At 29.0% G+C, this 27,762-nt stretch overlaps 4 protein-coding genes and 1 long non-coding RNA gene across 7 annotated transcripts in view; 3 read left to right on the top strand and 2 right to left on the bottom strand.

The window, feature by feature from the left end:
• Nucleotides 1-49: 49 nt before the first annotated feature.
• LOC105832407 (protein ALP1-like) lies at nt 50-1,743 on the top strand. Of its 2 annotated transcripts, XM_012673320.3 has the most exons (3): nt 50-594; nt 694-1,103; nt 1,308-1,743. In XM_012673320.3, exons 1-3 carry the CDS (start codon nt 242-244, stop codon nt 1,664-1,666), a joined length of 1,122 nt encoding a protein of 373 aa, XP_012528774.2. In that variant the 5' UTR covers nt 50-241; the 3' UTR covers nt 1,667-1,743. The 2 variants fall into 2 exon arrangements, with proteins under 2 accessions (XP_012528774.2, XP_012528773.2); XM_012673319.3 differs by having other exon boundaries at nt 51-594; nt 694-1,743.
• Nucleotide 1,744: 1 nt separating this feature from the next.
• LOC118644250 (transcription factor Adf-1-like) lies at nt 1,745-3,628 on the bottom strand. Its single transcript, XM_036282344.1, has 3 exons — nt 3,193-3,628; nt 2,391-2,741; nt 1,745-2,137 (listed from the first exon to the last, which is right to left on the bottom strand). The coding sequence occupies exons 1-3, from the start codon at nt 3,335-3,337 to the stop codon at nt 1,788-1,790; spliced, it is 846 nt and encodes a 281-aa protein (XP_036138237.1). The 5' UTR covers nt 3,338-3,628; the 3' UTR covers nt 1,745-1,787.
• Nucleotides 3,629-3,826: 198 nt separating this feature from the next.
• The window catches only part of LOC105832406 (UPF0518 protein AAEL005291), a gene marked incomplete at its 3' end in the record, with an annotated part of 42,363 nt that continues 18,427 nt past the window's right edge, over nt 3,827-27,762 (top strand). Inside the window, 6 exon segments of one of the 2 annotated variants that reach the window (XM_036282334.1) lie at nt 3,827-4,452; nt 5,196-5,407; nt 5,809-6,060; nt 6,140-6,290; nt 9,772-10,017; nt 16,209-16,256. In XM_036282334.1, the coding sequence (XP_036138227.1) occupies nt 4,303-4,452; nt 5,196-5,407; nt 5,809-6,060; nt 6,140-6,290; nt 9,772-10,017; nt 16,209-16,256 (1,059 nt within the window). 2 annotated transcript variants of the gene reach the window in all.
• LOC118644248 lies at nt 24,552-25,815 on the bottom strand. The gene is made up of 3 exons (XM_036282342.1): nt 25,685-25,815; nt 25,448-25,595; nt 24,552-25,339 (listed from the first exon to the last, which is right to left on the bottom strand). Exons 1-3 carry the CDS (start codon nt 25,796-25,798, stop codon nt 24,585-24,587), a joined length of 1,017 nt encoding a protein of 338 aa, XP_036138235.1. The 5' UTR covers nt 25,799-25,815; the 3' UTR covers nt 24,552-24,584.
• On the top strand, nt 24,878-27,225 carry LOC118644252. The gene is made up of 2 exons (XR_004962066.1): nt 24,878-24,928; nt 25,469-27,225. It is a non-coding gene; the product is annotated as an uncharacterized LOC118644252 (long non-coding RNA).

The following is a 27,762-nucleotide window of genomic DNA, read 5'->3' as shown; positions in this document are numbered from 1 at the left end:
TTCGCTGACTGTCGTAACTGGTTATAGCTAAACTGTGACGTAAGCCTAAAGGTTGGTTTATAATAGCCGTAACCGTTAACTTAGGCCGGTGCCGTAGAGGCCGTTACCGTAATCTGTAAAAGGGGCGTTTATAATAGTTCAGTCGGGGGCGTTTATAATAGTTACGGTCGCAGTCACACCGTAAAACGCATAACCCTGTAAAAGTTATATTTTTTTATATAAATAAATTTAAATTAAAATAATGGATTTGTCGAACATAAAAACAATGGATTTATCTGAAATTATTGTGTGTGGAATGTTTTTATCAATTCTGGGGCTGGCATACACTGCATATGAAGACGCACCGTTGGTTAAAAAAATAAGGAGAAAACGCCGTTGGAGTGTACGCCCAATTAATCAAAAAAGGAAGGACACAGGACATTTTCATAATTTATTTAAAGACATGGCGACAGTAGATAATGAACAATTTATTAAATATACAAGAATGTCGCAGACCAATTTCTACAAATTGTTAGGACTTATACGACACAAATTAATAAAGTGGAGCAGACGTGAGCCTATAAGTCCGGAACATAGGCTAGTTATTACATTATTGTAAGTGATAAAATCTTCTAATTTTTATAATATCTTGTACAGAATTATATATATATTAGTTTCGATGTAAAGAATAATGTATAATTTATATTATTGCAGCTATTTGTCTCAAGGCTGCAGTATGCAAGTAGTTGCATGGTCCTTTTTGATTGGAAAAACTACTGTATCTGTAATAGTCAAGGAAACTTGTGAAGTAATATGGAATGTTCTTAGTTCCATATATTGCAAACAACCAACAGTCGAAGAATGGAAAAAGAAAGCGGACGAATTTTACAGACAATGGAATCTCCCTAACTGTTGCGGTGCAATCGATGGGAAACATATAACAATTCAGGCACCCAAAAAATCAGGAACTGCTTTTTTTAATTATAAAAAAACATTCAGCATCGTCCTCATGGCTGTTTGTGATGCTGACTACATATTCACACTTGTAGACATTGGAGCATATGGCTCGCAAAGTGATGGTGGAGTATTCTTGGAGTCAGTCTTCGGCCGAGGATTGGAATCCGGTAAGATAAAGTTACCAGCAAACACACCATTACCGAACACAGATATAGATTTTCCATACTATTTTGTTGGAGATGAGGCTTTTCCTCTAAAACCATATATTCTAAGACCTTATCCAGGAAAGAATTTAAATCAAGAAAAACAAATCTTCAATTACCGATTATCAAGAGCAAGGAGAACAATAGAAAATTCATTTGGCATTTTAGCATCGAGGTGGAGAATCTTGCGAAATAATATCATTGGCGAAGTTGATAATATAGAAAGGATTACCGCTGCCACAATATGTTTACATAATTTTCTGCGCATTTCTGAAAAAGATGCCGAACAGCTAGTGTATTGCCCTTCAAATTTTTCTGACACTGCTCAAGGAAATGGTCATATTACAGAAGGCTTATTTCGAAAAAAACAAATTGATAATAGTTTTCAAAGAATAGGACGCATGGGTGCGAATAATCCATCAAGATCAATGATTGCTCTACGTGACAGAATGGCACATTATCTTTCGCATGAAGGAGCAGTTCCTTGGCAGTGGGCACATATTTCAAGAGGATCCAGACCGGAGTGACATCGATAAAGACGAGAGCACGAAACTAATGAATAAAAATTATACTTAGATTAGCAAATAAAAATTGTACAAAACAAGTTTAGGATAAAACGATTTATTTTTATATTACATTATATATGTATTACTCTAAATATTTGGCAATTACTTGCATGATTTCTATTTTGCAATGTATCAATTGTCTGTTGTCTAAATTTTTCAAGTCAGCATATATTGAGTTACAAAAGTTTTTCAAGGAATTATCTTCCGCAGTCAAAGTGTTTCTTTCAGTTACAAATTTTTGAAAAATATCTACGGCTTCATCCATTTTGGCTTGGAAAGATGCTTTATTTGAGGAACCTTTGTCACTCGGAGTAGTAGATCTGGAGCGCGAGCGTTTTGCTGCAGGTGATTGAGTAGTTTCTCTTGAAGTGCGGTTTATGGTTTCTTGTGAAGTCTCGTCCATCGATACGTCGTCAAAATCCTTATGTGTACCTGAAAATTGAATTAGTACTATTTTTAATGTATTATTACTATGTTTATAATTGAAACAAATTATTTTAATATTTAAAGAGAGTAAATTAGTATAATTTGAAGAATCAATCATCAGTATAAAATCACTCTACGAAACTATACATTGCAACGTAAAACATTTATAATTGCTACAACCGAAAGTGTTTATTATAATAGTATCTATAAAACCAAAGACGTAAAGAAAATTACAAAATTTTAAAATAAAATTGCAAACCAGTTTGTTCGTCCAGATATTCCACATATTCATTTGGTGTTTCATCAAGGTACTGAACATCTTCATAATCTAATTCTTCAGCAGCATTATGCTTTTGAGCCAAATTTTGAGAATCTTTGGCATAGGAATCATTTGATAGCATAGAACATGAAGAATCTTCAGTGTCTTTGCATGGTGACTCGACGTTACTAAATGTCTTCCGTCGTTTTACACATTCGTGTAAAAATGCCAAATTTTTCATTAATGGCCATTCTTTCTGATCCGATGCTCCTGATCCTGATCGTATTAATTTGCATCGTTCTTTTGAAAATCGATTCCGCAAGGCAATCCAGCGATCTCTACATTCAGAACCTAAATAACAATTATAATTATTTAATACTCATTCCATCAAGTATGTACATCTGTATTTATGTAACTTTATATGAGACATATATATTCAACGTACTTCAACTAATTGAAAAGGACAAAAAAATATGTTGAAAAGGCTCAATTAATTTAAATTTAAAAAGATAAGTAGCTAGAGAGCCTACGACAGTTATTAATTCGTATAATGTATATTATTAAAAAAAAAACAATAACAAATGTGGACTCTCTAACTTATCTTTTTAAATTTTAATTGAAAATGTTATAAATGTGATTGAAAACCAGTCATTTATCACAATTCAAACTTTCTATATCTTCTCTAACAAAATAACCTAACTTTTTATTTGTGTATACAAAACGAACAGAAATTTAGGAAAAACTTTCATGTTAGTATTTCTATAATAATTAATATTTATCAAATACATTGTAATATACTCACTTGATGCATTCAATTTGTTACCAATAAATTGCCAAGAGTTTTCTACGACATTTTTGTTCTTATAATCTTTTTCTTTCTTGTCGTATAAATGCCGAAATTGTTCGACCCACAAAATTAAATCCGCGTCATTTATTTGTACATTCATCACTATTACTTTTTTTTTTTAATAGACCACTATATCACGTATGTTGTATGTCAAAAGGTTATGTGCTTTCGACTCCCTTGATGGATTTCAATTCTTTTCCGTTGCTTTCACTGGCCGTAGGCCGGTAAAGATAAAGTTGAGTCAACTTTTCGGTTACGGCCAAAAATAACAGATTACGGCCAACTATTATAAACGGTAGTACGGGTTTCCTATCTTTCAACTTTTACGGCACCGGCCTAAGTTAACGGTTACGGCTATTATAAACCAACCTTTACTCCCACCCCTGAAATTTAGGACAATCCTCAGTCTAGATTCTAGATATACTATGTCTATGGCTAAAAAGAACAGGCCACATGATGTGTGTATGATGTGTATGGTGTGTGTGTGTATGATGTATGATGAGTGTGTGTGATATGTATGTATGCGTGGATGCTTGCTCAGCATATAATGTATGTATACGTATGTATATTTATATGTTGGTATGTGTTTTGCTAAAACGCAAAATTGCACTATTGCAGGAGAGTGTAGCGTAGACAAAATGAGCTCAATTTAAATACATTATGAAAAATGTGCAGCAATATCACATAATAATATACATAAGCGAATAAAACACGTAAAATATAAAAGGATATAAAATGATTCTCAAAATTGACAGATGATTACTGCGCGATCGCAAAAGGAATATGCTAACGTTATCTATCCAGAGATAAAGTGTTCCAACACATACAATAATATCTGTTGCTCGATACACATACCAGTGAATCTTGATCGCCTAATGAATATGTGATTCATGTTATCACATTGTTCTCATTACATCGTTTTAACGTATCAAATGAGACGATTTTAACATCTGACCTCGATTACATCCTAGTGCGCATCCCCAGAACGCAAAAATAGTGAGGTTATATGAACGTGATCTCGATGGTAATTACGTTATTGTGAAAGACATATACTGTAAAGACACAATGAGCTGGCTACGAAGTAGCCCGCTGCGAACGAGTTTCAGCAAGCAGCGATCAAGAGATTCGCCACCAAAAGATGCTGATCCATCCGCATGCTATGACAGTTTCTGCAAACATTCTCAGCAGATTTATGAAATCATTCTACATTCTTTAGTAAGAGCAACTTTTTTTAGAACTTCTTAGAATTTTTATTGTGTTATTTTTAAATTTAAACTTCAAAAAGATTTAAATTTCTCAGACACATAATATATCTAAAAAACATAATGGGAGCTTCAACAAATGACAAATTGACAACAGCATTTCTGCTTGATATTTAGTTAGAGACAGACAGAATTACTGCTATGTCGATTTGTATCTTACTGGAAACCTTTCTAAGCATGTTTAAGATTTTATGAAAAAATGAGTCAATGAATATAAAGATAAAATAATATATAGGGGCATCTAGGTGATGTTTCTGAGTACAGCCTTGCATTCTACTAAATGCATAATATAACCAAAAACAAAAATGAAAAATGCTTATTTACTGTAAAATTAGCACAACTTTTCCTTCCAAGAACAAAACACTTAACACTTAATAAATATTAGCTAATTTAATATTATGTCGGTATTTACTTATTACATATATTTAATATTGTATCAAATACTTTAAGCATTTAATTTTGGATTTGATAATTTTTTTATACATTGGAATTTAAAGTTATTATTACATATTTTTTACATAATTATGAATTTATATTTGATTATAGACTTTTTTACTGATTTTCTATTAGTTTATAAACTCATTAAAATACAAATGGCAAAAAAATAAGTAATAAAAATGTTAATGTAGAACTTTATCTGAAAGATATTATAATCCTATTCTATTTTTAGTTATTATCAATTCTTGCATTTTTCAGCCTCCGAAAGGGATACCTAGTCAAGATGATGTACTTGGAGTTGTTAATCATGTTGACCAAATGGTAACGTTACTGGTACTAGAGTTACGGGATACAAATTCGCATAATCATTATCAACAGAGTAACACCGCCACGCATTCTCCGTGTTTAGAATATTTATTAAGTGAAAATCTGCTTGTAAAGTTATATGATTGGAGTATACATACAGGAAGGTATATATATGTATATAATATATATTTACTTTTTATAATGTATATACTCTGTATTTATACAGGATGTTTAGCATTATAGAAAAAAATTTAAGGAATAATTTTAGATATAATGAAATCAAAAATTAAGAATAAAATTGCTCAAATCAAAGCTTTATGTTTTAATTACAAAAGTTAAATAAAGTTTAAATATTTACATATTTTAGGCATTAACTTGAATATTTAAATATTAAAAGTTAAAAGTAACATTTTAGTGGGTTTTGTTTATTTATTAATTATAATATCAAATTATTTATTTTATCTTAGGCTTTTATATGAATATTTAAACATTAATAATTAAAAAATTAAAGCTTTAATCACAATATACTATATAATGTTATACCATATATAAAATTTTTTTATAGATTTAATAATGCTGTAAGATTGGAACAAATAAAGCTTTACGAATTACTAGTTTCATATAGTGGCACTCTTCTTGCCCACGAGCCAGTTACGAGACCACTTTTGCGATTGTTAGAAGAATGTGCAAATGATGTTATGCCATTAGAAGTAGAAAAGAAATTAGTAGTATTGTTGAATCACCTATGTGTTGCCTTAATGCAAAATATGGCATTACTTGATTTGTTCTTTCATCCAACTGCACCTGGAAAGAATAAGTAATGGCTTATCATTTACTGTGATAATTAAATACTTTATAAGAATGTAAAATTCCTATAAAAAAATTAATGATTTCAGATTTATAATATTTAATCTATTAATACCTCATGTTCATCGGGAGGGTGGTGTTGGTCAACAGGCACGTGATGCTATGTTGTTGTGTATGTCACTTTCAAAAAAAAATGATGAAGTTGGATTATATATCGCTGAGCATTCTAATATATGTCCTGTAAGTAATGCAATTATTGGAATAAAACATTTGCATAAATTCACACAACACAGAACATTCCAGTGTTGCAATATTGCTGAAATGTTGCTATAGTTAGACATATAAAAAACAATTTTTTTTCTAGTAGTACGTGCGTAATATCACAAATTTTCTTGAACAGTTTCATGTCCAGATATTCACTGATAAATCTTTTTTGACCATCTTGTAGTGTCCATCCATAACACGTACAAACCATTTTTACCTTCTTATTTCTAGTCTCCCTCACACCTATAATTTCTCTGGTGTCTATGTTCCGAACTTTATCCAATCTCTCAACATTTCTCAAATAATCCATTTCTAAAGCATTCAATCTTCTAAGATCTGCATATGTTTCTTTGGTTTCTTTAAGTATGGTTGTCCATACTTCTCATTCATATTGTAGCACCGATTATACCCATTCATTTTTTGTTTTCTGGGAAATGTATTTATTCCATCATAAACTATTAGGGCCCCTCGCACAGACTTCTACATAACATGAAATGCATATTACAATCTTTCTGCTTTTTTGCTGTTTAAATTCTTATACATTGGCTACATCTTTGAAAATATAAAGATATTTGACTCTCTCCATTTGTGGTGGTGTTATCGTGCATTATCTTTTATATTTTATTATGTATTTTATTATATCATACATTTATATTACATCCTGTAGACCTATTCTGTAACTCATAACGACAATTCGGTATCGTCGTTATATTGTCGTTGCGCAGCTGTTTTGTCATATATAATATGTGCGCAACGACAATATAACGATATCTACACTGTCATTAAAAGATACAGAATAGATCTACTGGATATATTTGATTTATTTTTTCTTGAAGAGCATTTTTATGTATCTTTTTATTGTTAGTATACAGGCATATTAGGTTGAAATCACTAAATGATGATCTAAGCACTAAACAATGATCTAAATATGTTGTTCCTTATTTTGCTCTCACATGTAGTTAATAATCTATTTTATTATAAATAAATCAATAATGAATTTTTTATTTAAAAAAGGTTTAATCCATGTATACTGATATTTTCATGTTGGAAGAACACTTACGGTTAGTACTTGCATAAATTAATTATTTTGTAATTATCATTGGATCTTCAAACCTTTCTATTATTTTGTATCCCTATTTTAGATCTTATATCTCCAACTATACTTGATTAGTTTTTATGTCATCATTCCGCGAGTGATGTAAACTTTTTTTGTAACTGCGTTGTCAATCAAGATGTATGCTGAGAATATCACTGTTTTCCACTACTGATTTGTATCTTTAAATTTATTCTAAGGATTCTCTTATTTACAAATTTTATCTTTTATTGTTTTATTTTCTTCTTGATTAAGGTGGGTATTCCTACACCTCCTTGTTGATTTTTGTTTATGTTTGATCATTTATCGGGCATAAATGATCAAACATAAACAAAAATAACGTGCCATAAATTTTATGGGTATACCTTCTAATAGCGTTTTCAACCTTCTAATAACCTTCTAATAACGTTTTTATAGCCTCATGGCCTGGGTTAATCACTCCGGGAGTGATTAATGACACCGGGAGCGATTAAGGCCAATCACAGTTATTCTTTTGAAGAAGGGAATAACTGTGATTAGTCAGTTTTAGAGGAAAAGAACCTGAGACGGATTAACCCAGCACCGTTCGAAAACGCCATAATTTTCTAATAGTGTCATTTCATTAATCTTTTTTTTATCTCTAAGACATATATTCAAGTGACATATAATAATATATTTCTTTATGATTTTCTTTATGATTTTATTTTTATGGAGATGCCTTGTGTGTTCCATTTCAAATTTTTAAAGGTTGTTTTTGTCATTTTTATTCGTGATCCAAGATATATATAATGTTTTAGTAAGCAGCTTTTTTTATATTCCAAAAAGCTAGCGCTACGGCTTCCTGATATGACGGACTGAGATTTTCTGTTACGGTTTCTTCCTTTAACTGCATATTTTAAACGCTGGAAATTCTTTTTGTTATATATTTATTTTGTGCCATGGATTGACCAGGAGTCACACTAACGTCTTTATGGAAGTAGGATTTGTTGGTAAAGATTTTAGTTTAACAAGCATTATTCAGATTCTTGCAATACTTTAAGACTTTGGCCATCTGAAAGACCCCCAAAATCTTTTACTATTCTTTGACTCTAATTTAAATAAATTATCTAAAAAATAACAAATTATGAACGAGTAACCTATACTGATCAAAATATAAATATTAACTCTTATCTGATACACTTCAGTGGAATTTTATAACTATCTGTTGGGACCCCATCGAACAAAAATGCTTGACACAAAGAAGATCTCAGAGAGCACAAAATATTATCATAAATATTTATAAATATTTTACAAATTTATTTTCAAAAAATATTTTTTAAAGATTATATAATTATTTTTCATAAACCATTTAGAAATGATACAAAAATTATTATCAACAATATATAGAATATATTTTTAAAATATACTGAAAAATATTTATAGTATATGAACTTGAAATACTTTTTATATTCTTTGATAATAATGGTATAAATATTTTTATAAATTTTTATCATAATTTTTTTATACCTGACAAGCTTGGACATAAAAATATGTACAAAATATTTATCATAAATATTTTTCCTTATAAATATTTTGTGTTATCTGGGAGATTGACATTAGTGACTTGAAAGATTACCTTTCAAACATTTTACTTTGAGAATAGTTGTTCACTTGTCCATAATTTGTTATTTTTTAGATAATGTATTTAAATTAGAGTCAAAGAATAGTAAAAGATTTTAATTAAAATTGTAACGCGAAGGGCCGCGTAACGCGCTCTAGGACCTGTACCTGCGCGCTCGCAGGCGCACAGCGCCCCACCCCCTCTCGAGAAGAGAAGAAGAGTCAGTCTTACGGCAACGTGCACAGATGGGGTGGTACGCGATACTCGTTGGTCTCACGGATACATCTCTGTAGCTATTTTTTCCTCTTGATATAAATATATTCTGTGTGTCTTATCCAACGCCTATTTCTTCGAGCTTGATTTCCCGGGCGCGTTCCTTCGGCGTGACCGATCGACCCCACAAACACGAACACGAACGCGACACGGTGAGGGAACATCTACCCCTTCCCTTCCACGTGCCACAAAATTAGATTTTGTGTATGTAAAAAAATTTTCACGATTTTCATGAATTTTTAATAGTAAATTAAAAGTTGAATTTAGTTGGAGGCAGATTGACTCTACAGTACTGGATGAGGGTTAAATACATATTTAAAAACAAAACAAAATTTTGAAGAAAAATTTTTTTCAATAAAAATTATATGAAAAATTGTTTTTTATTATATATATCTCTATAATATTGCTGCAACATTGCTCCAATGTTGCTGCAATATCATTAAAATGTATTCTATACTGTCTGGAAATAATGAAATATGTATTAAAAAAGTAAAACAATATTGTTTTCTCAGGTACTAGCTACAGGACTGAGTGGCCTTTATTCTTTACTTCCAAGGAAACTCGACATTGAAACAGACGATTGGCATCAATTAACACCAGACGACGTAAATGATTTACCTGCGCTTACACAGCTTATGAATTCTCTGGAATTCTGCAATGCAGTTGCACAGGTGGCGCATCCAGTAATACAGAAGCAATTACTTGAATTTTTGTATCAAGGTTTTTTAATTCCCGTCTTGGGTCCAGCATTGTTACAGGTGAGTATTAATTAAATAAAATGTTGAGCAATTGTACATAAAATTTTTTTTTAATTGGCATTTTCTAATATACAATGATGAATTTTATTTATTGAAAATATACAATCTGTTACAACAGTGTGTATATGTGGTTGATTACTTGCATATTTTATCTTACAATTAACATTTTCTTATATGGTTTGATGATTAAATACATTCTTATTTTACAATATGACATATGGTCATAATATATGATTAAAATTGTTACTGCATGTTTATATTGAAACATAAAGTAGACATTGAAAAATGGCAAGCATGATATGAAATAAATATTTCAAATTGAATCAATGTGTTATTCGTTAAAAATCATCGTTTTAAACGAATTTTTGGAAAACTAGTTTATCATAGTTATATAAGAGATAGCTGTATAAAAGATATAGTTATATAGAAAATATAGACCAAATATGTATAAACACAATTCATATAGAATAAACTCAGTTGCATTTTTATGATAATATTTGTGTGATTTTATATACCTTTCAAGGTTCACTGAACTGTGCGCAAAATAGAATTTTTGATCTTTTAAAACACAACTATAAGATAAATCAGATGGAAGGTCCCAGGTTCAATTCCTGGCTGAGGTATTATTTTTTCACAACAGAACTACTTACAGTATTTGAGGAGAACAGGGAAACAAACGCTTGTTAGTATTATTATTATTATTATTATTATTATTATTATTATTATTATTATTAAAATAATTATCAATTTAATTTAGTGATATTACTAATCTGGTTTATCTTATAGCTGTGTTTTAAAAGAACGAAAATTTTATTTAGTGCACATTCAGTAAACTGTTATAGGTATATAAAATCACATAAGTAAATATTATCACAAAAATTCAGCTATGATCAAATAAGGCTGGGAGCGTCCCGTTTGCCAACGTCAATATTGGCCACGGTCCCGATTGACCACGTCAATATTGGCCACATAAATATTGATCACGTCAATATTGGCCACGTCACTACTGTATATGGGTTTGCGACTTGGACGGGATGGGGGCCGAAGGCCATCTTGCACTCCCCCCCCCGTGTATGTGCGTGTGTGTGTGTGTGTGTGTGTGTGTGTGTTCGAAGCATTTCTCTGCACTACATGGGTTTGTGACTTGCCACACTAAACAAAAAGAATTGATTAATATTGACGTCGACAATATTGACGCGTGGCCAATATTGACGCGTGGGCAATATTGACGTGACCAATATTGGCACGGCCAATAATGACACGGGACCAATATTGACGCATGGCCATTATTGACGTGGGCAATATTGACGTGGCCAATATTGATGTGGCCAATCCACCCCGTGGTCAACCGGGATCGTGGCCAATTGGGACCGTGGCCAATATTGACGTGGGCAAATGGATGCCACTCGTAAGGCTTATTTTATATCGGATAGATAACTGTTTTTATCATTATGGTGTAAGAATATAAAGTGTAACTCGGTCAAATTTATTATATTTTTCCGAGGACATTCTGTAGTCACACACACACACACACACACACACACACACACACACACACACACACACACACACACACACACACACACACACACACACACACACACACACACACACACACACACACACACACCACACACACACACACACACACACACACACACACACACACACACACACACACACACACACACACACACACACACACACACACACACACACACACACACACCACACACACACACACACACACACACACACACACACACACACACACACACACACACACACACACACACCACACACACACACACACACACACACACACACACACACACACACACACACACACACACACACACACACACACACACACACACACACACACACACACACACACACACACACACACACACACACACACACACACACACACACACACACACACACACACCACACACACACACACACACACACACACACACACACACACACACACACACACACACACACACACCACCACACACACCACACACACACACACACACACAACACACACACACACACACACACACACACACACACACACCACACACACCACACACACACACACACACACACACACACACAACACACACCACACACACACACACACACACACACACACACACACACACACACACACACACACACACACACACACACACCACACACACACCACACACACACACACACACACACACACACACACACACACACACCACACACACACACACACACACACACACACACACCACACACACACACACACACACACACACACACACACACACACACACACACACACACACACACACACACACACACCACACACACACACACACACACACAACACACACACACACACACACACACACACAATATATATCCTAGTCTACTTGGTCTAGCTGGGATAATATATGTTTGCAAGCATGTATAATTATAAAATTAATATTTATATTAATATCTATATTAATTAAATATAATTAATATATATTAATTATATTTAAATTTTGAGAATATAGACGTCTTTTTATTGAAAAGTTGTCGTAAACGTGAGACAAGTTCATATTGTCAACAATTTGTAAACAATAAGCTACAATTAAAAAATAGTTTGAAGGCATATATGCAATAACAATGAAAATTATTATATATGTGTTGTTGCTGTTATGTTTGCATCATGATGCTCAAGATATAATCATTTATTTGATTGAATTATTTATTGCCGTCATGTTGCTGACATGTTGTAGACAACATAACATACGCGTATTGCGAACCGTTTGCTCGGAAAATTTCGCCAACTGTTTGCATGTATAAGCAGACATATTGCTGCATTCGTAACGTTTTTACTTCGATGTCAGCAAATATACAGCAAATATCTAGCAACACGTTTTGTGCATTAGTTTCTTCAAAATGCTTAATCACGCTTGGCTATCTGGGATGTAGTTTTTAGCGTTGTATACAACGTCATTATGAACAAACTTTGGCTTTAGTTTAGAAGTTTCGGTAATGTTGAAATAACATTTGCAATGTCATTATAAATAATATTTTATTTTTATTTTTTTAATATTGCGAAAATGTGAAAACAACATTGTGAAAATGTTGAATTTTGTGAACATAATTATAATGTAAGAAAAAGAATTTAATTTATGTTTCTCAATAAGCACGGTTGTCACTCACCATAGTCGCATTTGGCATTGCTTAACTTCTGCGATCAGAAAAACGATCACTCATCCAACTGTGAACCACCGTCGACGCTGTTTTACTTTGAAGACCGTACGCTACCTAACACTTCATAATGATCCATGCTTATATTTGTTATAGATAAATACATATTTCTTATAGATTAGTTTAATAGATGTCAAAAAGATAAAACGTTCAGTTAAATAATATTTTTATAAATAAATATAAATTTACAACTTTTTTACTGATTTTTATATATGTGAAATAACACGCGAAATAACTTAATAAAGATATCTGTTTTTGCTCTGTTCTTTTATAAAGCTAAAATTATGTAATTGTAAAATATATTAATAGAAAATAGTAACTTAAATGATTATTTTTTTGAAAATTCTACAAAAAAATATTTATATCAATAAATAAATTAATGTAATTTTTTAGTACATTAAATACAATTATTTATAAATAATTTTAGTATTATATGAGTAAATAAATATTTTAACTAATAAAATTTTAAATTAAAAAAATGGATTTTAGGTATTGTTTAAAAAGTATAATTATTTTGACAAATGAGTGTTGGAAAAAACGGTAGTTGAAAAAAAAAATGAAAAGACAATCAATCTTTTTCATTTTGCTATAAAACTGTAAAACATGTTTATATAAATATAATAAATATATTTTTAAAATATAGATAGATTAAATATATTTTAGAATAATTTCACAAAAAATGTAAAGTTAAAAAGTATAAAAATAAATAATTTACAAATGTAATAATAATAAAAAATTATATTTAATTAATAAGAATATTAATTCACTCTACGTCATATAACAAAAATAAATTTATTATTTTAAATATTTTATCCTTATTTTTAATAACTACTTTATTTTTAATATTATCTTTTTAATTTTTTATGATTTTTACAAAGTAAAAAAATTTTTGGTATTTTTAAATTTGATATATTTTACATTCGAATATGTATTTTAAATTATAGTAATCCATTTATCACGACATTTAATATTTTTGCACTGCAAATAATGACTTTTTGAGATCTTTCCGTGCAATTACAAATAATATAATTAAATAGAATGATGTTATTTAAAAACAAAGAAATTAAAAATTTTATATTTTTATTGTTTGAGAAAATTTTATTAATATATCAAAAAATATTCTTTACTTTTGTTTATTTTTATATTCTATTAGTATATTCAGGCTGTGTTTGGAAACATCACGTGAGTGTTTTCATTATTTTATTTAGTACCATTTTGTTTTTGTTGTTTGGAATATGAAATAAGAATACAATGATATACTTAAAAATATTCGGGTAATATTTATGAACTTGACTTCAGTTTACTCAGCAGGTTTTCAACTAATGCGTTATCTTGTGTTCAACTTCCTTATTATAATCACAGTTTTTTAGTTAAAATATTGACAAATGGTTACACTATATATTCTTACACTGAAAAAAATGTAATATATTCAATAAGATATGTTATTGCGGGCTGCCAATTACAGATATATTCAATACAATAATATATGTTATTGCAGTATCAACATTGTACTTGCATTAATAGCAAATATTATTGTATTGAGTATGTTATGTAGTTGGCAGCCCGCAATCACATATGTTATTGACTATATTACTTTTTTTTCTGTGTACACTATGGTTTTCATATAGGATAACCCAATTTAAACAATATGAGCAATTTTCTTGTAAACTAAGCGAAATATCAAAAAATGTTTTAGACAAAAATTGTATGGTTTTGAGGGGACAGTAAGATGGTACTATTGATTTGACCTTGGATGATTATTTGCAGGTCACGTGAAGATCACCTTTAATTTCATAAATGAAATTTACTATTTTTCGTTACATATTTATACATAATATCATTACATAAGATTTTGTATTTTATGTCAAAGTACTGCAACTTGGGAGCCTTATAACTCGAAAAATACTTAATGAAAATAACTTAATTATAGTATTTTGTATAGTTCTCGAGATGAACTACAAAGATATGTAATGAAAAATAGTAGGTTCCATTTAAGAAATTGAAGGTGATTCACGTGACCTGCAAATGATCATTCAAAGTCAAAGCAATAGTACTATCTTAGGACTTTCTCGGAACCATACAGTTTTTGTCTGAAACATTTTTTGATATTTTGTTTGCCCGTATTGTTTAAAATGGGTCACTGTATATAAAATTATTCATATCTCTATATAGCACATTACAACATCAGAGTAATATTATTTTTCCATATCAATGAGATGCAATATGAATATTAATGGAATATTACTGGAATATGTCCACCCAATCCAAATTGATAATAATGTAATCTTTATATTAAGTAATACAACATAAAAATATATTTAATAATATAATTTATCAAATCTGTAAAATGTTTATTTTTAGATAATATGCAACTAATCACCTATATGCTTTTGTATAATAGATTGTACACAATTTTAATTATATTTTGTCATTGAGTGTGGTGAAAGAAGGTATTTTTTAGTTGCACAAAAATATTTTATTAACACAAACGTATTTTAATAATTATTATTATGTGTTAAAAAGTTTTTATAAATTAAATTTAATTTAAGGTAACTCAAATTTAAAGATCAAAAAGTTATCTTGTAAACATAAATGATAACATATTGACTAAAAAGTATCATATTTAAGTAATATACATGAAAAAGTTTTAAATATGTATGAAAATATTTTATGTTAATAAATATACATATATGTATATTTTTGCATTTAATTAAAAATTTTTAAAAAATATGAAAAACGTTGATGTTAATTTGCCCATTTTATTGACTTAAAAAATCTGCATTTTATGTTAAATATGTGAATTCTTTAATGTGGCAGTAATAGAACAAGGCATTATTAAAGCTAATGTGATATATAAGTCATTGGTATTATAATTTGTGGTTGTTGGTATCTCCCTCTCTTTGGTAATATTTTTATGACACTCATAGGATTCTCTTGGCTTGAGTATAGAACAGCTAGATGCACATCAACATTGGGTTAGTACAACAATATCACATTTCATAATATAGTATTTCAGTTGATACATTTTATATATTTTATTATATATATTTTACACATGAAATGACGAATTTTTTAATATTTTTTTATGAAGTATAATTTGGGATATTAGACATACATAGACATAATATTTGACCATATGATACTTCTAGTTTCTCATCCAGGAAATACTAACACTAATATTACATTAATATTATAATTTCATATTTAACGTGGTATATTGTATACCACAGTAATATACATATTGTATGTTACATTGTTGAGTGTGAAATTATACTGGTCAACAAAATTAGCACATACGAAAATTTGTGTCGAAATTTTGCATAATTTGAAGTAAGTATAACACCCCGAAAAATCATCGCATTTTTATTTTTCAAAAAGGATTTTAGAGCTTGGAACTCTCTACTTTTGAATGAATTTTGGCAATTTCAATTACCTTTTTTTTACGAAACGGCACAATGATAAAGTTTGACCCGTCCTAAAAAAATTTTTATGCACTTTTATTTTATTACACTTGCTGTGAAAAAAATCGCGAAAACTTTCTGTTACTTGGATCTTACAGCGGGATCTTTTTCCTTTATTTTGAGTGGTCGTTTATTGCTGTGCGATTTTTTTTGATCGGGTTATCGATGTTTGAATAAAAAGTGGTCACTTTGACTTTGATCGCTTACAACTCGTGAAAAAATCAACGTATTATATATAGCATTATATATAGCATTTAACAAAAAAAAAAAAAAAAAAAAAGTTTTGCACTTTCGAATAATAGTATTTTTTTTGTAGAATTACTTTTTCTAACAACAAATTGCGTTTATTCAAAGATTACGTAAAAAATCGCATATTTTACGGTTTGCATTTAATTTAATATATTATCGTAAAGAAACATCCAATCACATCGCTAAAATTTTATAGTACGATTACTTCCAAGTAATAAACACTAACGGTTTTTGATCAATTACTGCTTGTAAATGTTCTTATATGTTTATGCACCTCTCAATAATGTCCCATGGAATTTCGTACCAAACCTGCCTAACTGCTTTTCTCAACTTATCATTTAACATTCAAAAGTGTAAACTTTCAGTTTTCCATTGCTTTTTGTTAAATGCTGTTAAACGTTGATTTTTTCACGAGTTGTAAACGATCAAAGTCAAAGTGACCACTTTTTATTCAAACATTGAAAATTTGGTTAAAAAAAATCACACAGCGATAAACAGCCACTCTAAATAAAGAAAAAGATCCTGCTGTAAGATGAAATAACAGAAAGTCTTCGCGATTTTTTTCACAGTAGGTGTAATGCAGCAGTTACATAAAATTTTTTATTTTGACGGGTCAAGCTTTATTATTGTGCGTTTCGTGAAAAAAAAAGATCGTCAAAATTCATTCAAAAGTAGAGAGTTCAAGCTTTAAAATACTTTTTGGAAAATAAAAATGCGATAATTTTTCGCGGTATTATACATATTTGAAATTATGCAAATTTTTGGTACAAATTTTCGTATGCGCTAATTTTGTTGATCAGTGTCTAATATTAATTTCATGTTACTGTTACTTAGTGTTTACTGGACATTTATTTATATTTACTGTAATGTATATTGTACTTAAAAAAGTAATTATCTACTTCATTAAGTTTATTTTAATCTTTTTATTCAAGCATCTATATGACATATGTATATATTAATTATTACATAACATATGTATATGTATAATAATATATTCTGTTTTATATAATGAATGATAGCATTTTAAAATCTCTTTCAGATTTGAAGTATCTATTGAAATACTGATAATTCTTGCTATCTAACAAATAACTCATATTTAATTTAGTATAAGGGTACGTTCGGAGAGACACTATTAACGCTACAAACGCTAACGCTATCTGAACTGTTCGTGGAGCCAATAGCGCGATAGTGATAGCGAGTTCCATGAACAGCTATAGCATAGCAAACGCAGTTGCGCGGTTGGTTAGCCACTGCCAGCAATATTAACAAAATGTTTATATATATATTAATAACTATTTATGTTAATTATGTTACTTGTATTTATTATAATTTTTTTCTAAATATATATAATATATATATAATACTTATTTATTTATATTTATTTTATATTAAATATTTTAATAATAATAAAATGATTATTAAACAATTAAATTTTTTAATGGAAATTGAAATTATTGAAGTTCACAAAATAAAAATTATTAAAGTTATTTACGATCTTATTAAATAAATTTTTTAATTTTTAAATAAATTAAATAATAATTAATAAGTCCTATATATTACTCTTTAATTAAAATTATTTTATATATAATAAAATAAAATAATTTAAACAATTTCCTATAAATTTTTATTTTGTTCCATTTTTCTATCTTAATTCAAAATTAAATTAATTAATTAATTTATATTTATTTTACATAATATTATATGTTTGAAGCTTTATGTCTAATTTTATTTATGTAAATTTATGTTCTTTTGCACTATGTCGTATACTGTCGCTCTTGAATTGCATTAATTATTTAAACTAAAATTTTAAAATAATATATGATTACGTTATCAATTTAATTGATAATAATGATACTTACGTCGTTTACATATTTGCAATTGGTACAGAAAAGGATTGCATTTTAAGACAAACAGTACATGCAGTCTAATGAAACAAAATAGTATATATTATTATATACATATTTTGATAGAAAATAATATTAAACTCAAAGATCCAGTCTTGATCACCTTGATAGAAATATATTAATGAAATATTTCACAAAAACTTTTTTATTTGATCCCTTTTTATTATTTATTAAGATTTATTAAAATGCATTAAAATCATTAAAATTTATTAAAATTTATTAAAAATTAATATTTAACATTTATTAAAATTTATAAAATTTATTTATATAATAAATAACAATGTATATAATAAAATAAATTTTATGAATTTTAAAAAATTTTAACAAATTTAAATGAGTATATATTAAGGAATTTTAATATATTTTAATAAATTTAATAAATTTTAATGAAACCGAATCTCCTCTCTCTCTCTCTCTCTCTCTCAATGAAGAGAGATTTTTAATTAAATATTTTTATTAGGACACAAACAATTTCTTATTTTCTTCTTTCAAGATCACGCATAAATTTTCTCTAACCTTAAAAGAGAGATAGCACGTGAAGTTTAAACAGACAATGGTGGGGATTGAGCCAAACGCTATCCATGCACTACCTCTGAAGCAGTAGCATGGATAGCGCGCGTTTATGACGTCAAACGCTACGGACAATGACGTCATCATAATTTTGATAGCGCTATCCAGCGTCTCCGCGAACAGCGGTAGTGCTACGTAGCGCTAATAGTGAGCTCTCCGAACGCACCTTAACTATTATAAATTATAAACCATAAAACGCGTTTATTAATCTTGTCAAATTATTATGTTGTGTTTTATATACACATATACACAGGATGAATTTTAATGGATGTTTTAGCCTTTTACCATGGAAGATAGATTATCGACTGCAATTAATACATACATGTACGGTATATGCACATACATATTTTGTACATATAAAACATCTGATATAAAAACTATTGATAAATAAGAGCACTGAAAAAAAGATTCTATGGTTTATAATTTATAATACCAAACATACATTTTGCTATTATTATCTTGCTTATGGTGGTTTCTTTTGCTTTCTTGTGATTTTGTATTATTTATGTGGTATTATTTCTCTACTCATGTAATTAATAAACACCTTTTTGGTCCACTTGTTATTTCTGCACTATTGTTTTATATTATTATTAAGTAATGTTTAATACTGTATAAATATTAGTAATTTGTTATTTATATTTTTATATATTTTTTAATATATTTGATAGTACCTGAAAATATACTTATTTCTATAATGTTAGTAAATAGAATTATAAATTGCTAAGTAAATACCATGATCAATTAGTATGTATACTATATATATATGTATTTGTTTTTATTTTTATTTTTGGTAAATATGCACAAAAATAAAGCTTGCACCGATTACTTTAATCTTTAATCTTATATTATCAAGATCACCCTCTTGAATAACCTTTAAAAGATTTTAACCGTCGCTCATTGTTTATCAACCCCTTCGACGGCATACAGAATTTGCCTGTTTGTGTCTCTGTAGGCAACAAAATAGGTGATCAGATTTTTATCAGGTGTGTAAGGTTTTTTTGCTAAATTTGAATTTAATGGCAAAATTTTAAAATTTAGATTTAATCTAATATTATGATCAAATCTCGAGCTATATCTCTCGAGCTATACCTCTATACCGTGTTTAGCCAGATAGCGACTTTATTTTGTATTCAATGACCCACGGAATCCTGAAGAACTTGATTTTATCAATTAGGGCCCAGCGGAATAAGCATGTAAAATCTGTCTCTGCAGATATCGGGTTCAAATTTATGCCATAAATTTTCATTAATATGATATAAAATTTTCTTAAATAGTAACTTGATATCTTTATTGTTTTACGAGATATAGAGGGGAGAAGAAAAATTAGAAAAGTTAATTTTCTCAAAAACGGCTCGATTAATTTTGATAAAAAAAATATGTTATAAATATTAATGAAATTTTTTTTATTGATTTAAATTTTTCAATTTAAATATCAATGAAATAATTTTCCAAAAAATTAAAATAAATTTTTGAGAAAAAATTGGGATTAAAAAATTTTTATTAAAAAAAAATTTTTTGGAAGTTATGTTTTTGATTCACACCAACCATATTTAACATAAATATTCCCTAAAATATCCTCTGTAACATACATTTTTGCTTAATTTTTGCAAGTGGTACAACATAATAAAAGAAAAAATTGCTCTGGTGACGCTACACTATAGTGCACTATTTTGGATTTCCTTGAACTTAGCACATTATATTTAAAAATCCAATAGTTTTTTAGAGTTCTAGTATTTTTTTGAATAATTCTTAAATTCTCTGTAAAAAATTTCAACAATTTCGTTGAGTAAATATAAAAAAAAATTGAATTTAAAAATAAAGTGCACTAAATAAGTTTACACAGCGCATTGAATCGTAAAAATAAATTATTTCTTATAAGTTTTATTAAATTAATTTTTTTTTAATTAAAAAATTTGAGGTTAACTTTCTGTGGCACTTCAAGTTTAAAAAAAAACTTATTGTATTTTTTTATAGTTCTCAAAAAGTTCTATAGTCTTTGACTACTTTGACACATTTTGCGAATAGTTTCGTCAATTTATTACGAGTATCTTTAAACAAGTTGGAATTATTAAAAAATATAAAAAAATCTGTTTGCTATGACATTTTATTTTTTTGATACTCTTTGCAAAATGCATTGAAATAGTTGGAACTATACAAGAACTATCGGAAATTGTCAAAAAAGTAATAGAAACTGTCAAGTTAAAAGAACATTTTAGTCATAAAAAAATTTGTTTGAATGTGTTTATAACAAAATTTGTTTAAACAACTTATAAAAATCGACTTTTTGAAAAAAACTAATAGTGTCATTCGATTGTACGGATGTAATTGAAAAATTACATGGAAATTAATAGTCACTTTTCCAATTCCCCCACCTGTCTAGCCATGGGCAGTAATGGATACAGACAGAGATGAATTGTTTATAACATTACTACAGCAAAATAAAAGAACAACAATACAAACAATTATAAAGGGCTCATTAAAGCAAAAATAATATGATAAACAGGTCAATATATCGAGCCAAGACAAATTTTCTTGATACATTATAATTAATTAGACAAACATTATATATAATTATACTAATAGATATAATTATATCTAATTAATTATAATGTATTAAGAAAATTTGTCTTGGCTCGATACATTGAACTGTTTATCATATTATTTTTGCTTAAAATAAAAGAACTGTTGTATTGTATGTCAATGTAATACATGATTTCCATGTAATTTTTGTCGTACAATCAAATGGCGCTATTAGTTTTTCTCAAAAAGTTGATTTTTGATTAAACAAATTTTGTTGTAAACAAATTACAAAAAATTTTTTTACGCTTAAAATATTCTTTTGACCTAAAGTAAAGGTTCCAATACTTTCTTTTCCGATTTTCTTATTGGTCTATCCATGGGCATTAATGGGTTAATGTATAAATCACATATTTTCGTGACTTACAAAAATACCTGACGTGTTAGAGCAAAACGGACAACAGATTCGAGATCATGTAATTTTTCCCCTAGATCGGAAACATGAAAAGTGAAAAGTTTCAAGTTACTGTCTCTTTCTCTTCAACACCAATAGAAAAAGATAGTTACATAAAACTTTTCATTTTTTACGTTTCCGCCCTAAGGAAAAAGTTACATGATCGCTGCCCAGCACCCTGAGATCTATATAGAGGATCTCCTCTGGTTCTTGTAAATAAAAAAAGTTTTGTGATCCTGTGTAATTAAATAAAAATAATTAATCGATGAAACTCTTTGCAAAATACATCGAAATAGTTGGAATAATGCAAGAATTGTCGAGAACTATAAAAAACACCCAAATCAGTGATAAAACACCAAGAACAGGTAATAATTATCTGAACTACTGCTTTGTTTACTCTTGAATTTATGAACCCATAATAAACCCACTCGTGAGCTTACCTAACTTATAAACCCTAGACTCATGAACTATGAATCCATAAACCTATTAATTTAGTCAAATCACTTGATGTTTTATTCCCAATTTTGGTCTGGTCCGAGTTCCAAAAAAATTTTGTGGTCCTGTGTAATTAATTAAAATTAATTAATTGACGGAATTCTTTGCAAAATGCGTCAAAATAGTCAGGGACGACAGGGACTATAGAACTTTTTGAGAACTATAGAAAAATACAATAAAAGTTAATTTTTTAAAAACTTGAATTGCTACGGAAAGTTAACACCTCAGATTTTTAAATTATTTTTTTAAATTAATTTGGTAGAACTATTGATATAAACTATCAGTAATTGTAGAACTACTGTGAACCAAGCTAGAACTTCTAAGAAATAATTAATTTTCACGATTTGATGCGCTGCGTGAACTTATGCACTTTATTTTTAAATTCATTTTTTTTTATTTATATCAACGGAATTTTTGAAAATTCTTACAAAAAACTCTAGAACTATTCAAAAGAATATTAGAACTGGAAAGTAACTTTTGTTGCATCACTTGAAAAAATTGAGCAAAAATATGTTATAGAAGATATTATAGGGAATATTGATGTTAAATATGGTTGGTGTGAATTAAAAATATAATCTCCAAAAAATTGTTTTAATAAAAAAAAATTTTTTAATTAAAAAGAACTTTTTAATCCCTATTTTTGTCTAAAAAATTTTTTTTAATTTTTTGGAAAATTGTCTTATTGATATTTATAACATACTAGATTTTTTACCCGCGCTACGTGCGAGTTTTCCCCCGCTTTTTTTCCGTGGGTAGGGGGAAACGCACTACTGGTTGAAATACCAGCCGTCCAGGTTGTGTGGGACTTTTAAAGCCCATCACATCACCCCTGTTTCCAGGATATCCTTCCGGATTTTCCTTCCCTTCTCAGCGGCATGCGACTTCTTCAGACTACCCACTAAAACCCCCTCCCTGTTCCTCTATCACACATCAAAACCATCATCAAACTCTATAATTAGATAAAATTAGTATTACATACATTAAAACATATTTTTATATTAAACGATATTTTTAAAAAACTTTGTATTAGGGAATTATTTTAAGAAAAACTATGATTTAATAGAACAAAATTAGTAATAATTTACCTTTCGAAAAATCCTCGATTGATCTTTCTTGCTGATCAAGTGATCAAATATTCCATTCTCTTCAAATTTTTCTATTTTATTAACATTAAAATAATTAATATTTACAATAAAATTTTTTTTTTATTGCTAAAGAAAATAAAATAATACTTTTTTAATAAATTTATTATAAAGGATTGTTCTTTCTCGCTGTTCAAAAAATTAAACCCCATCAAATTGTTCTATTTTATAAATTGTACTATTTTTAAATAAATCTAATTTATCTTTTTTAATATCCTGACTTAGTTCACTAAAACATTTTTCTCTACTTCTTTTTTATTTAAATTTTCCATACTTCTAAACTTAACTGTCATCATGGACATAGGAATATAGGGACAGAGCATAAGCTTGATTGAAGGACGAGGGGAGTGAAGCTAAAATACAGGGGGAGTCCGCCATGATACTGTGCCTAAATTTGATTGGTTATAATTCTGCGCATGCTTAGTGTTACTATTTTGAAAAAAAATACAGATTAATTTAAAACTGTTATTTATTTGTTATACAAATATAAATCTAGTACCATTGTTGAGTGCTATTGGATTATGAAATTATTTACTTTAGACATTCCTTTTATCAAGTAATATGAAATTGGAATTTTCCATGCACCATTTATGCAAACAATCATAAAAACTAAAACTTGATTTGCTAAGATAGTATCATCACAAGCAATGTTTTCTCCCAAATCAATGTAACCGCTAAATTTTGAACCATCATATTCTAAATGTTCTCGAATTGCCATTTCATCAAATAGTAAAGAACCAAATAATGTATAATTTGATTTTTTTACACGTTCAGTGATAGAATATAACGCTTCTGAACTAATACCAGGTTCTCCATTAACACTTCTGTACCAAGAAGAAAGAGTTTTTACATGTGGTAAGCACTTATTAAAGTAATCACGCACATATTCATAAGCTCGTGCAGAGTAATAATGTAGCGTTAGTGCAAATGAACGTATTTCCGGCGAATATTGTTTAGGTACGCATGCATTTTTCTTTCGCATAATTAATCGCTTAAAAATCTCACCTATTGGTTTACCTAACATATGTATGATGTCAATTTGTGTTTCATTCAACAATTGATTATTCTTTAATTTGTTTAAAATTTCTTTGAGTGTGATCACTTGATTCTTATACCGTCGTATTTTTTGTTGCGCAAATCGCATTTTTTTTGCATGTTGTATTTCCAAGAATTTAATTCTTTTTCGTAATCTAGATTTTTCTGGAGAATTATAGACTCGTGTAGGTGATACCATTGTTGTTTTATCCACTTTAGATACCGATTGTGCTAAAATAATAAATAACAGTAATTATATCAGATTAAAATTATTAAATTTTATTTATTAATTCTATTTCTTTGAAGGTAGATAAAATATGTATTAAAAATGATTTTTACGTGAACAAATATTTGTTATAGGTGATAAGGATCCATTGATTACATCTATTGATTCTGTTGGAACTATTGGCGAATAATTTATTTCTTGTGATACCGTTTCAACGTTTTCATTAATAAATTGTTCAACAGTAGATTCCGAAGATGATCGCTGCATTGTAAGTGTTCTTTAGTTAATGAAAAATAGACATTATAGTATGAGATATAATATATATTATAAAAACATGAATTGTTATTTACACTAGGCAATGCATTTGGCCTAAGTCGAGTTATTGAACATGTTCTATTAAAAGATTCTTCTTTAAAATGAATAGAACAAATACGAGCTGTAGTTGGGATAAATGATGAACTCATTCCCAAAATATCCAACCATAACTTGCGAGTAGTAGAATTTTTGGGAAAACTAAAAAAGAACCATATTATTTTTAACAAATTATATTTTTAAAATAAAAAATATAATATTTTAATGTTTAACGTAATGAATAATTTAATACCTGTGAAATGTTATTTTTATATTATCATTTATAGTATTATTTCTTTTTTTCCAATTTTGAAAATCAGATCTGTTCTTACACGACTGAACAAAGCACTGTACCATTTTTCACTTACAAAAAGTATTTGTTATAATGTAAAACCCTGACACAACGTAATTAACCTATTTATCTTTTATTTATTTTTTAAATGTCACGTTGTGTTACATTCATATTTTTAACGCTGCGCTTGCGCCAAATAATAACCAATCAAAAGTAGGCACAGTCAGTTTCCTCTCAATGGCTTCTGCCCTATAACGTTATACTCCGTCCCTATATTCCTATGTCTATGAAAAAAGTCCGATAATTAATATCGTAGCTTCATGCAACTGGTCCCACGGAGTAGTCCGCGGACATACATACAGACGACCGGGTGACCGCGAAAAACTCGGGCATTTGTGATCCGATCCTCATGCAACTGGTCTCAAAGTTTTTCAAATTTAACGGAGAAGGCTGCTGTGGGTTTGAATTATCCATGTACAGGTTCTCAAAAAAGAGTAGCCGATCATTTATAAAACAATCTGTATATCTAAAATCCAAGCAGATAGATGCAAAAACCGTAAAAAGTTAAAAATTTTGAGACCTGTGGTATGAGGATCGAACCATAAATGATGGAATAGTCCGCAGACATACGTACAGACGTCCGCGAATTATATATATAGAAGATAGATAGATTTTAAAATCAAAATCGGTCGAGTTGTTTTCGGAGAAAATTGACTTTTAAAAATTTTCTTTTTTCTTCCATATCTCCTAAAACAATGGAGATATCAATATATATAGAGAAATTGTATGTCACATTAATCTAAATTTATGGCATGAATTTGGACCCGATATCCCCGGCGGGGATAGATTTTACATTGCTTATTCCGCTAGATTCTTTTAATTTTTCTTTTTTTTTTAAGCATTGAGTCTGTTGTTTTGCATTTGGCTATTTTCCATTTTGATTTTGTATTTAGCAATCTACAAAATCCTCAAACACTAGGTTTTCATCAATTAGATAAATTTGATTTTTTTGGCAACCATATGTCCGCCATGGTCCGCCATTTTTAATTTGGATTTTTGTTTTTTAAACATATTAAATTAAGATTGCTTATTTGGTCTGCCGCCAATTTTAGTGCTGAATATAATTTTTCTATTTAATATTTTTAATTCTTAAAGTGCGCGCAGACAATTTTATCAGTCTTGAAACATAGTTATTAAGCTAAATATCGATGCTTAGAAATTTATTAAAATTTTTCCTTACTCGAAAAATCTATAAGTAATTTAATAATAATGTATAGAAACTTTGTCGTCACCAGTAAAAAATTAATAAATAAAGATGATATGGATGTAGTCAACCAAACAAATTTTTATTCAAGAAAGCTACGACCTTTCGGTCCTTGTTTTGGACCCTTATCAAGTAGAAATGACGTTGATGCCCGTAATTACACTGTCGATAAAAATTACAATAAGTGAGAGTCACGAACGCAATAAAAAGAAAAACTTAATAAGTATTAAATGTTACCGTTGTCAATGTGTAAAGGTTTATAAAATAAAGTCACGAAATAAAATAATATGTAGTTAAGAATAAGAAGATATTGTTCTTCGTGGACGGTTAGCGCACTGACGGTCGGAGTATGAGAATAACAATGCGAAGTAAACGCACATCAAGCCGAGTCGATGACATTATTGTATAGGAGACTCAGATTATCCGTGTCTTTTTGTAAATTTATGCTGCTTGTAAATTTTTTGATGTAGAACATCTCGGCTATCGATCTTTTGACGGGATGTTCATCGTGTGTAGTACGT

The sequence above is a fragment of the Monomorium pharaonis genome, chromosome 1 (genome assembly GCF_013373865.1).
Source record: "Monomorium pharaonis isolate MP-MQ-018 chromosome 1, ASM1337386v2, whole genome shotgun sequence".
Taxonomy (NCBI): domain Eukaryota; kingdom Metazoa; phylum Arthropoda; class Insecta; order Hymenoptera; family Formicidae; genus Monomorium; species Monomorium pharaonis.
This window is presented reverse-complemented; position numbering and strand designations above follow the sequence as displayed.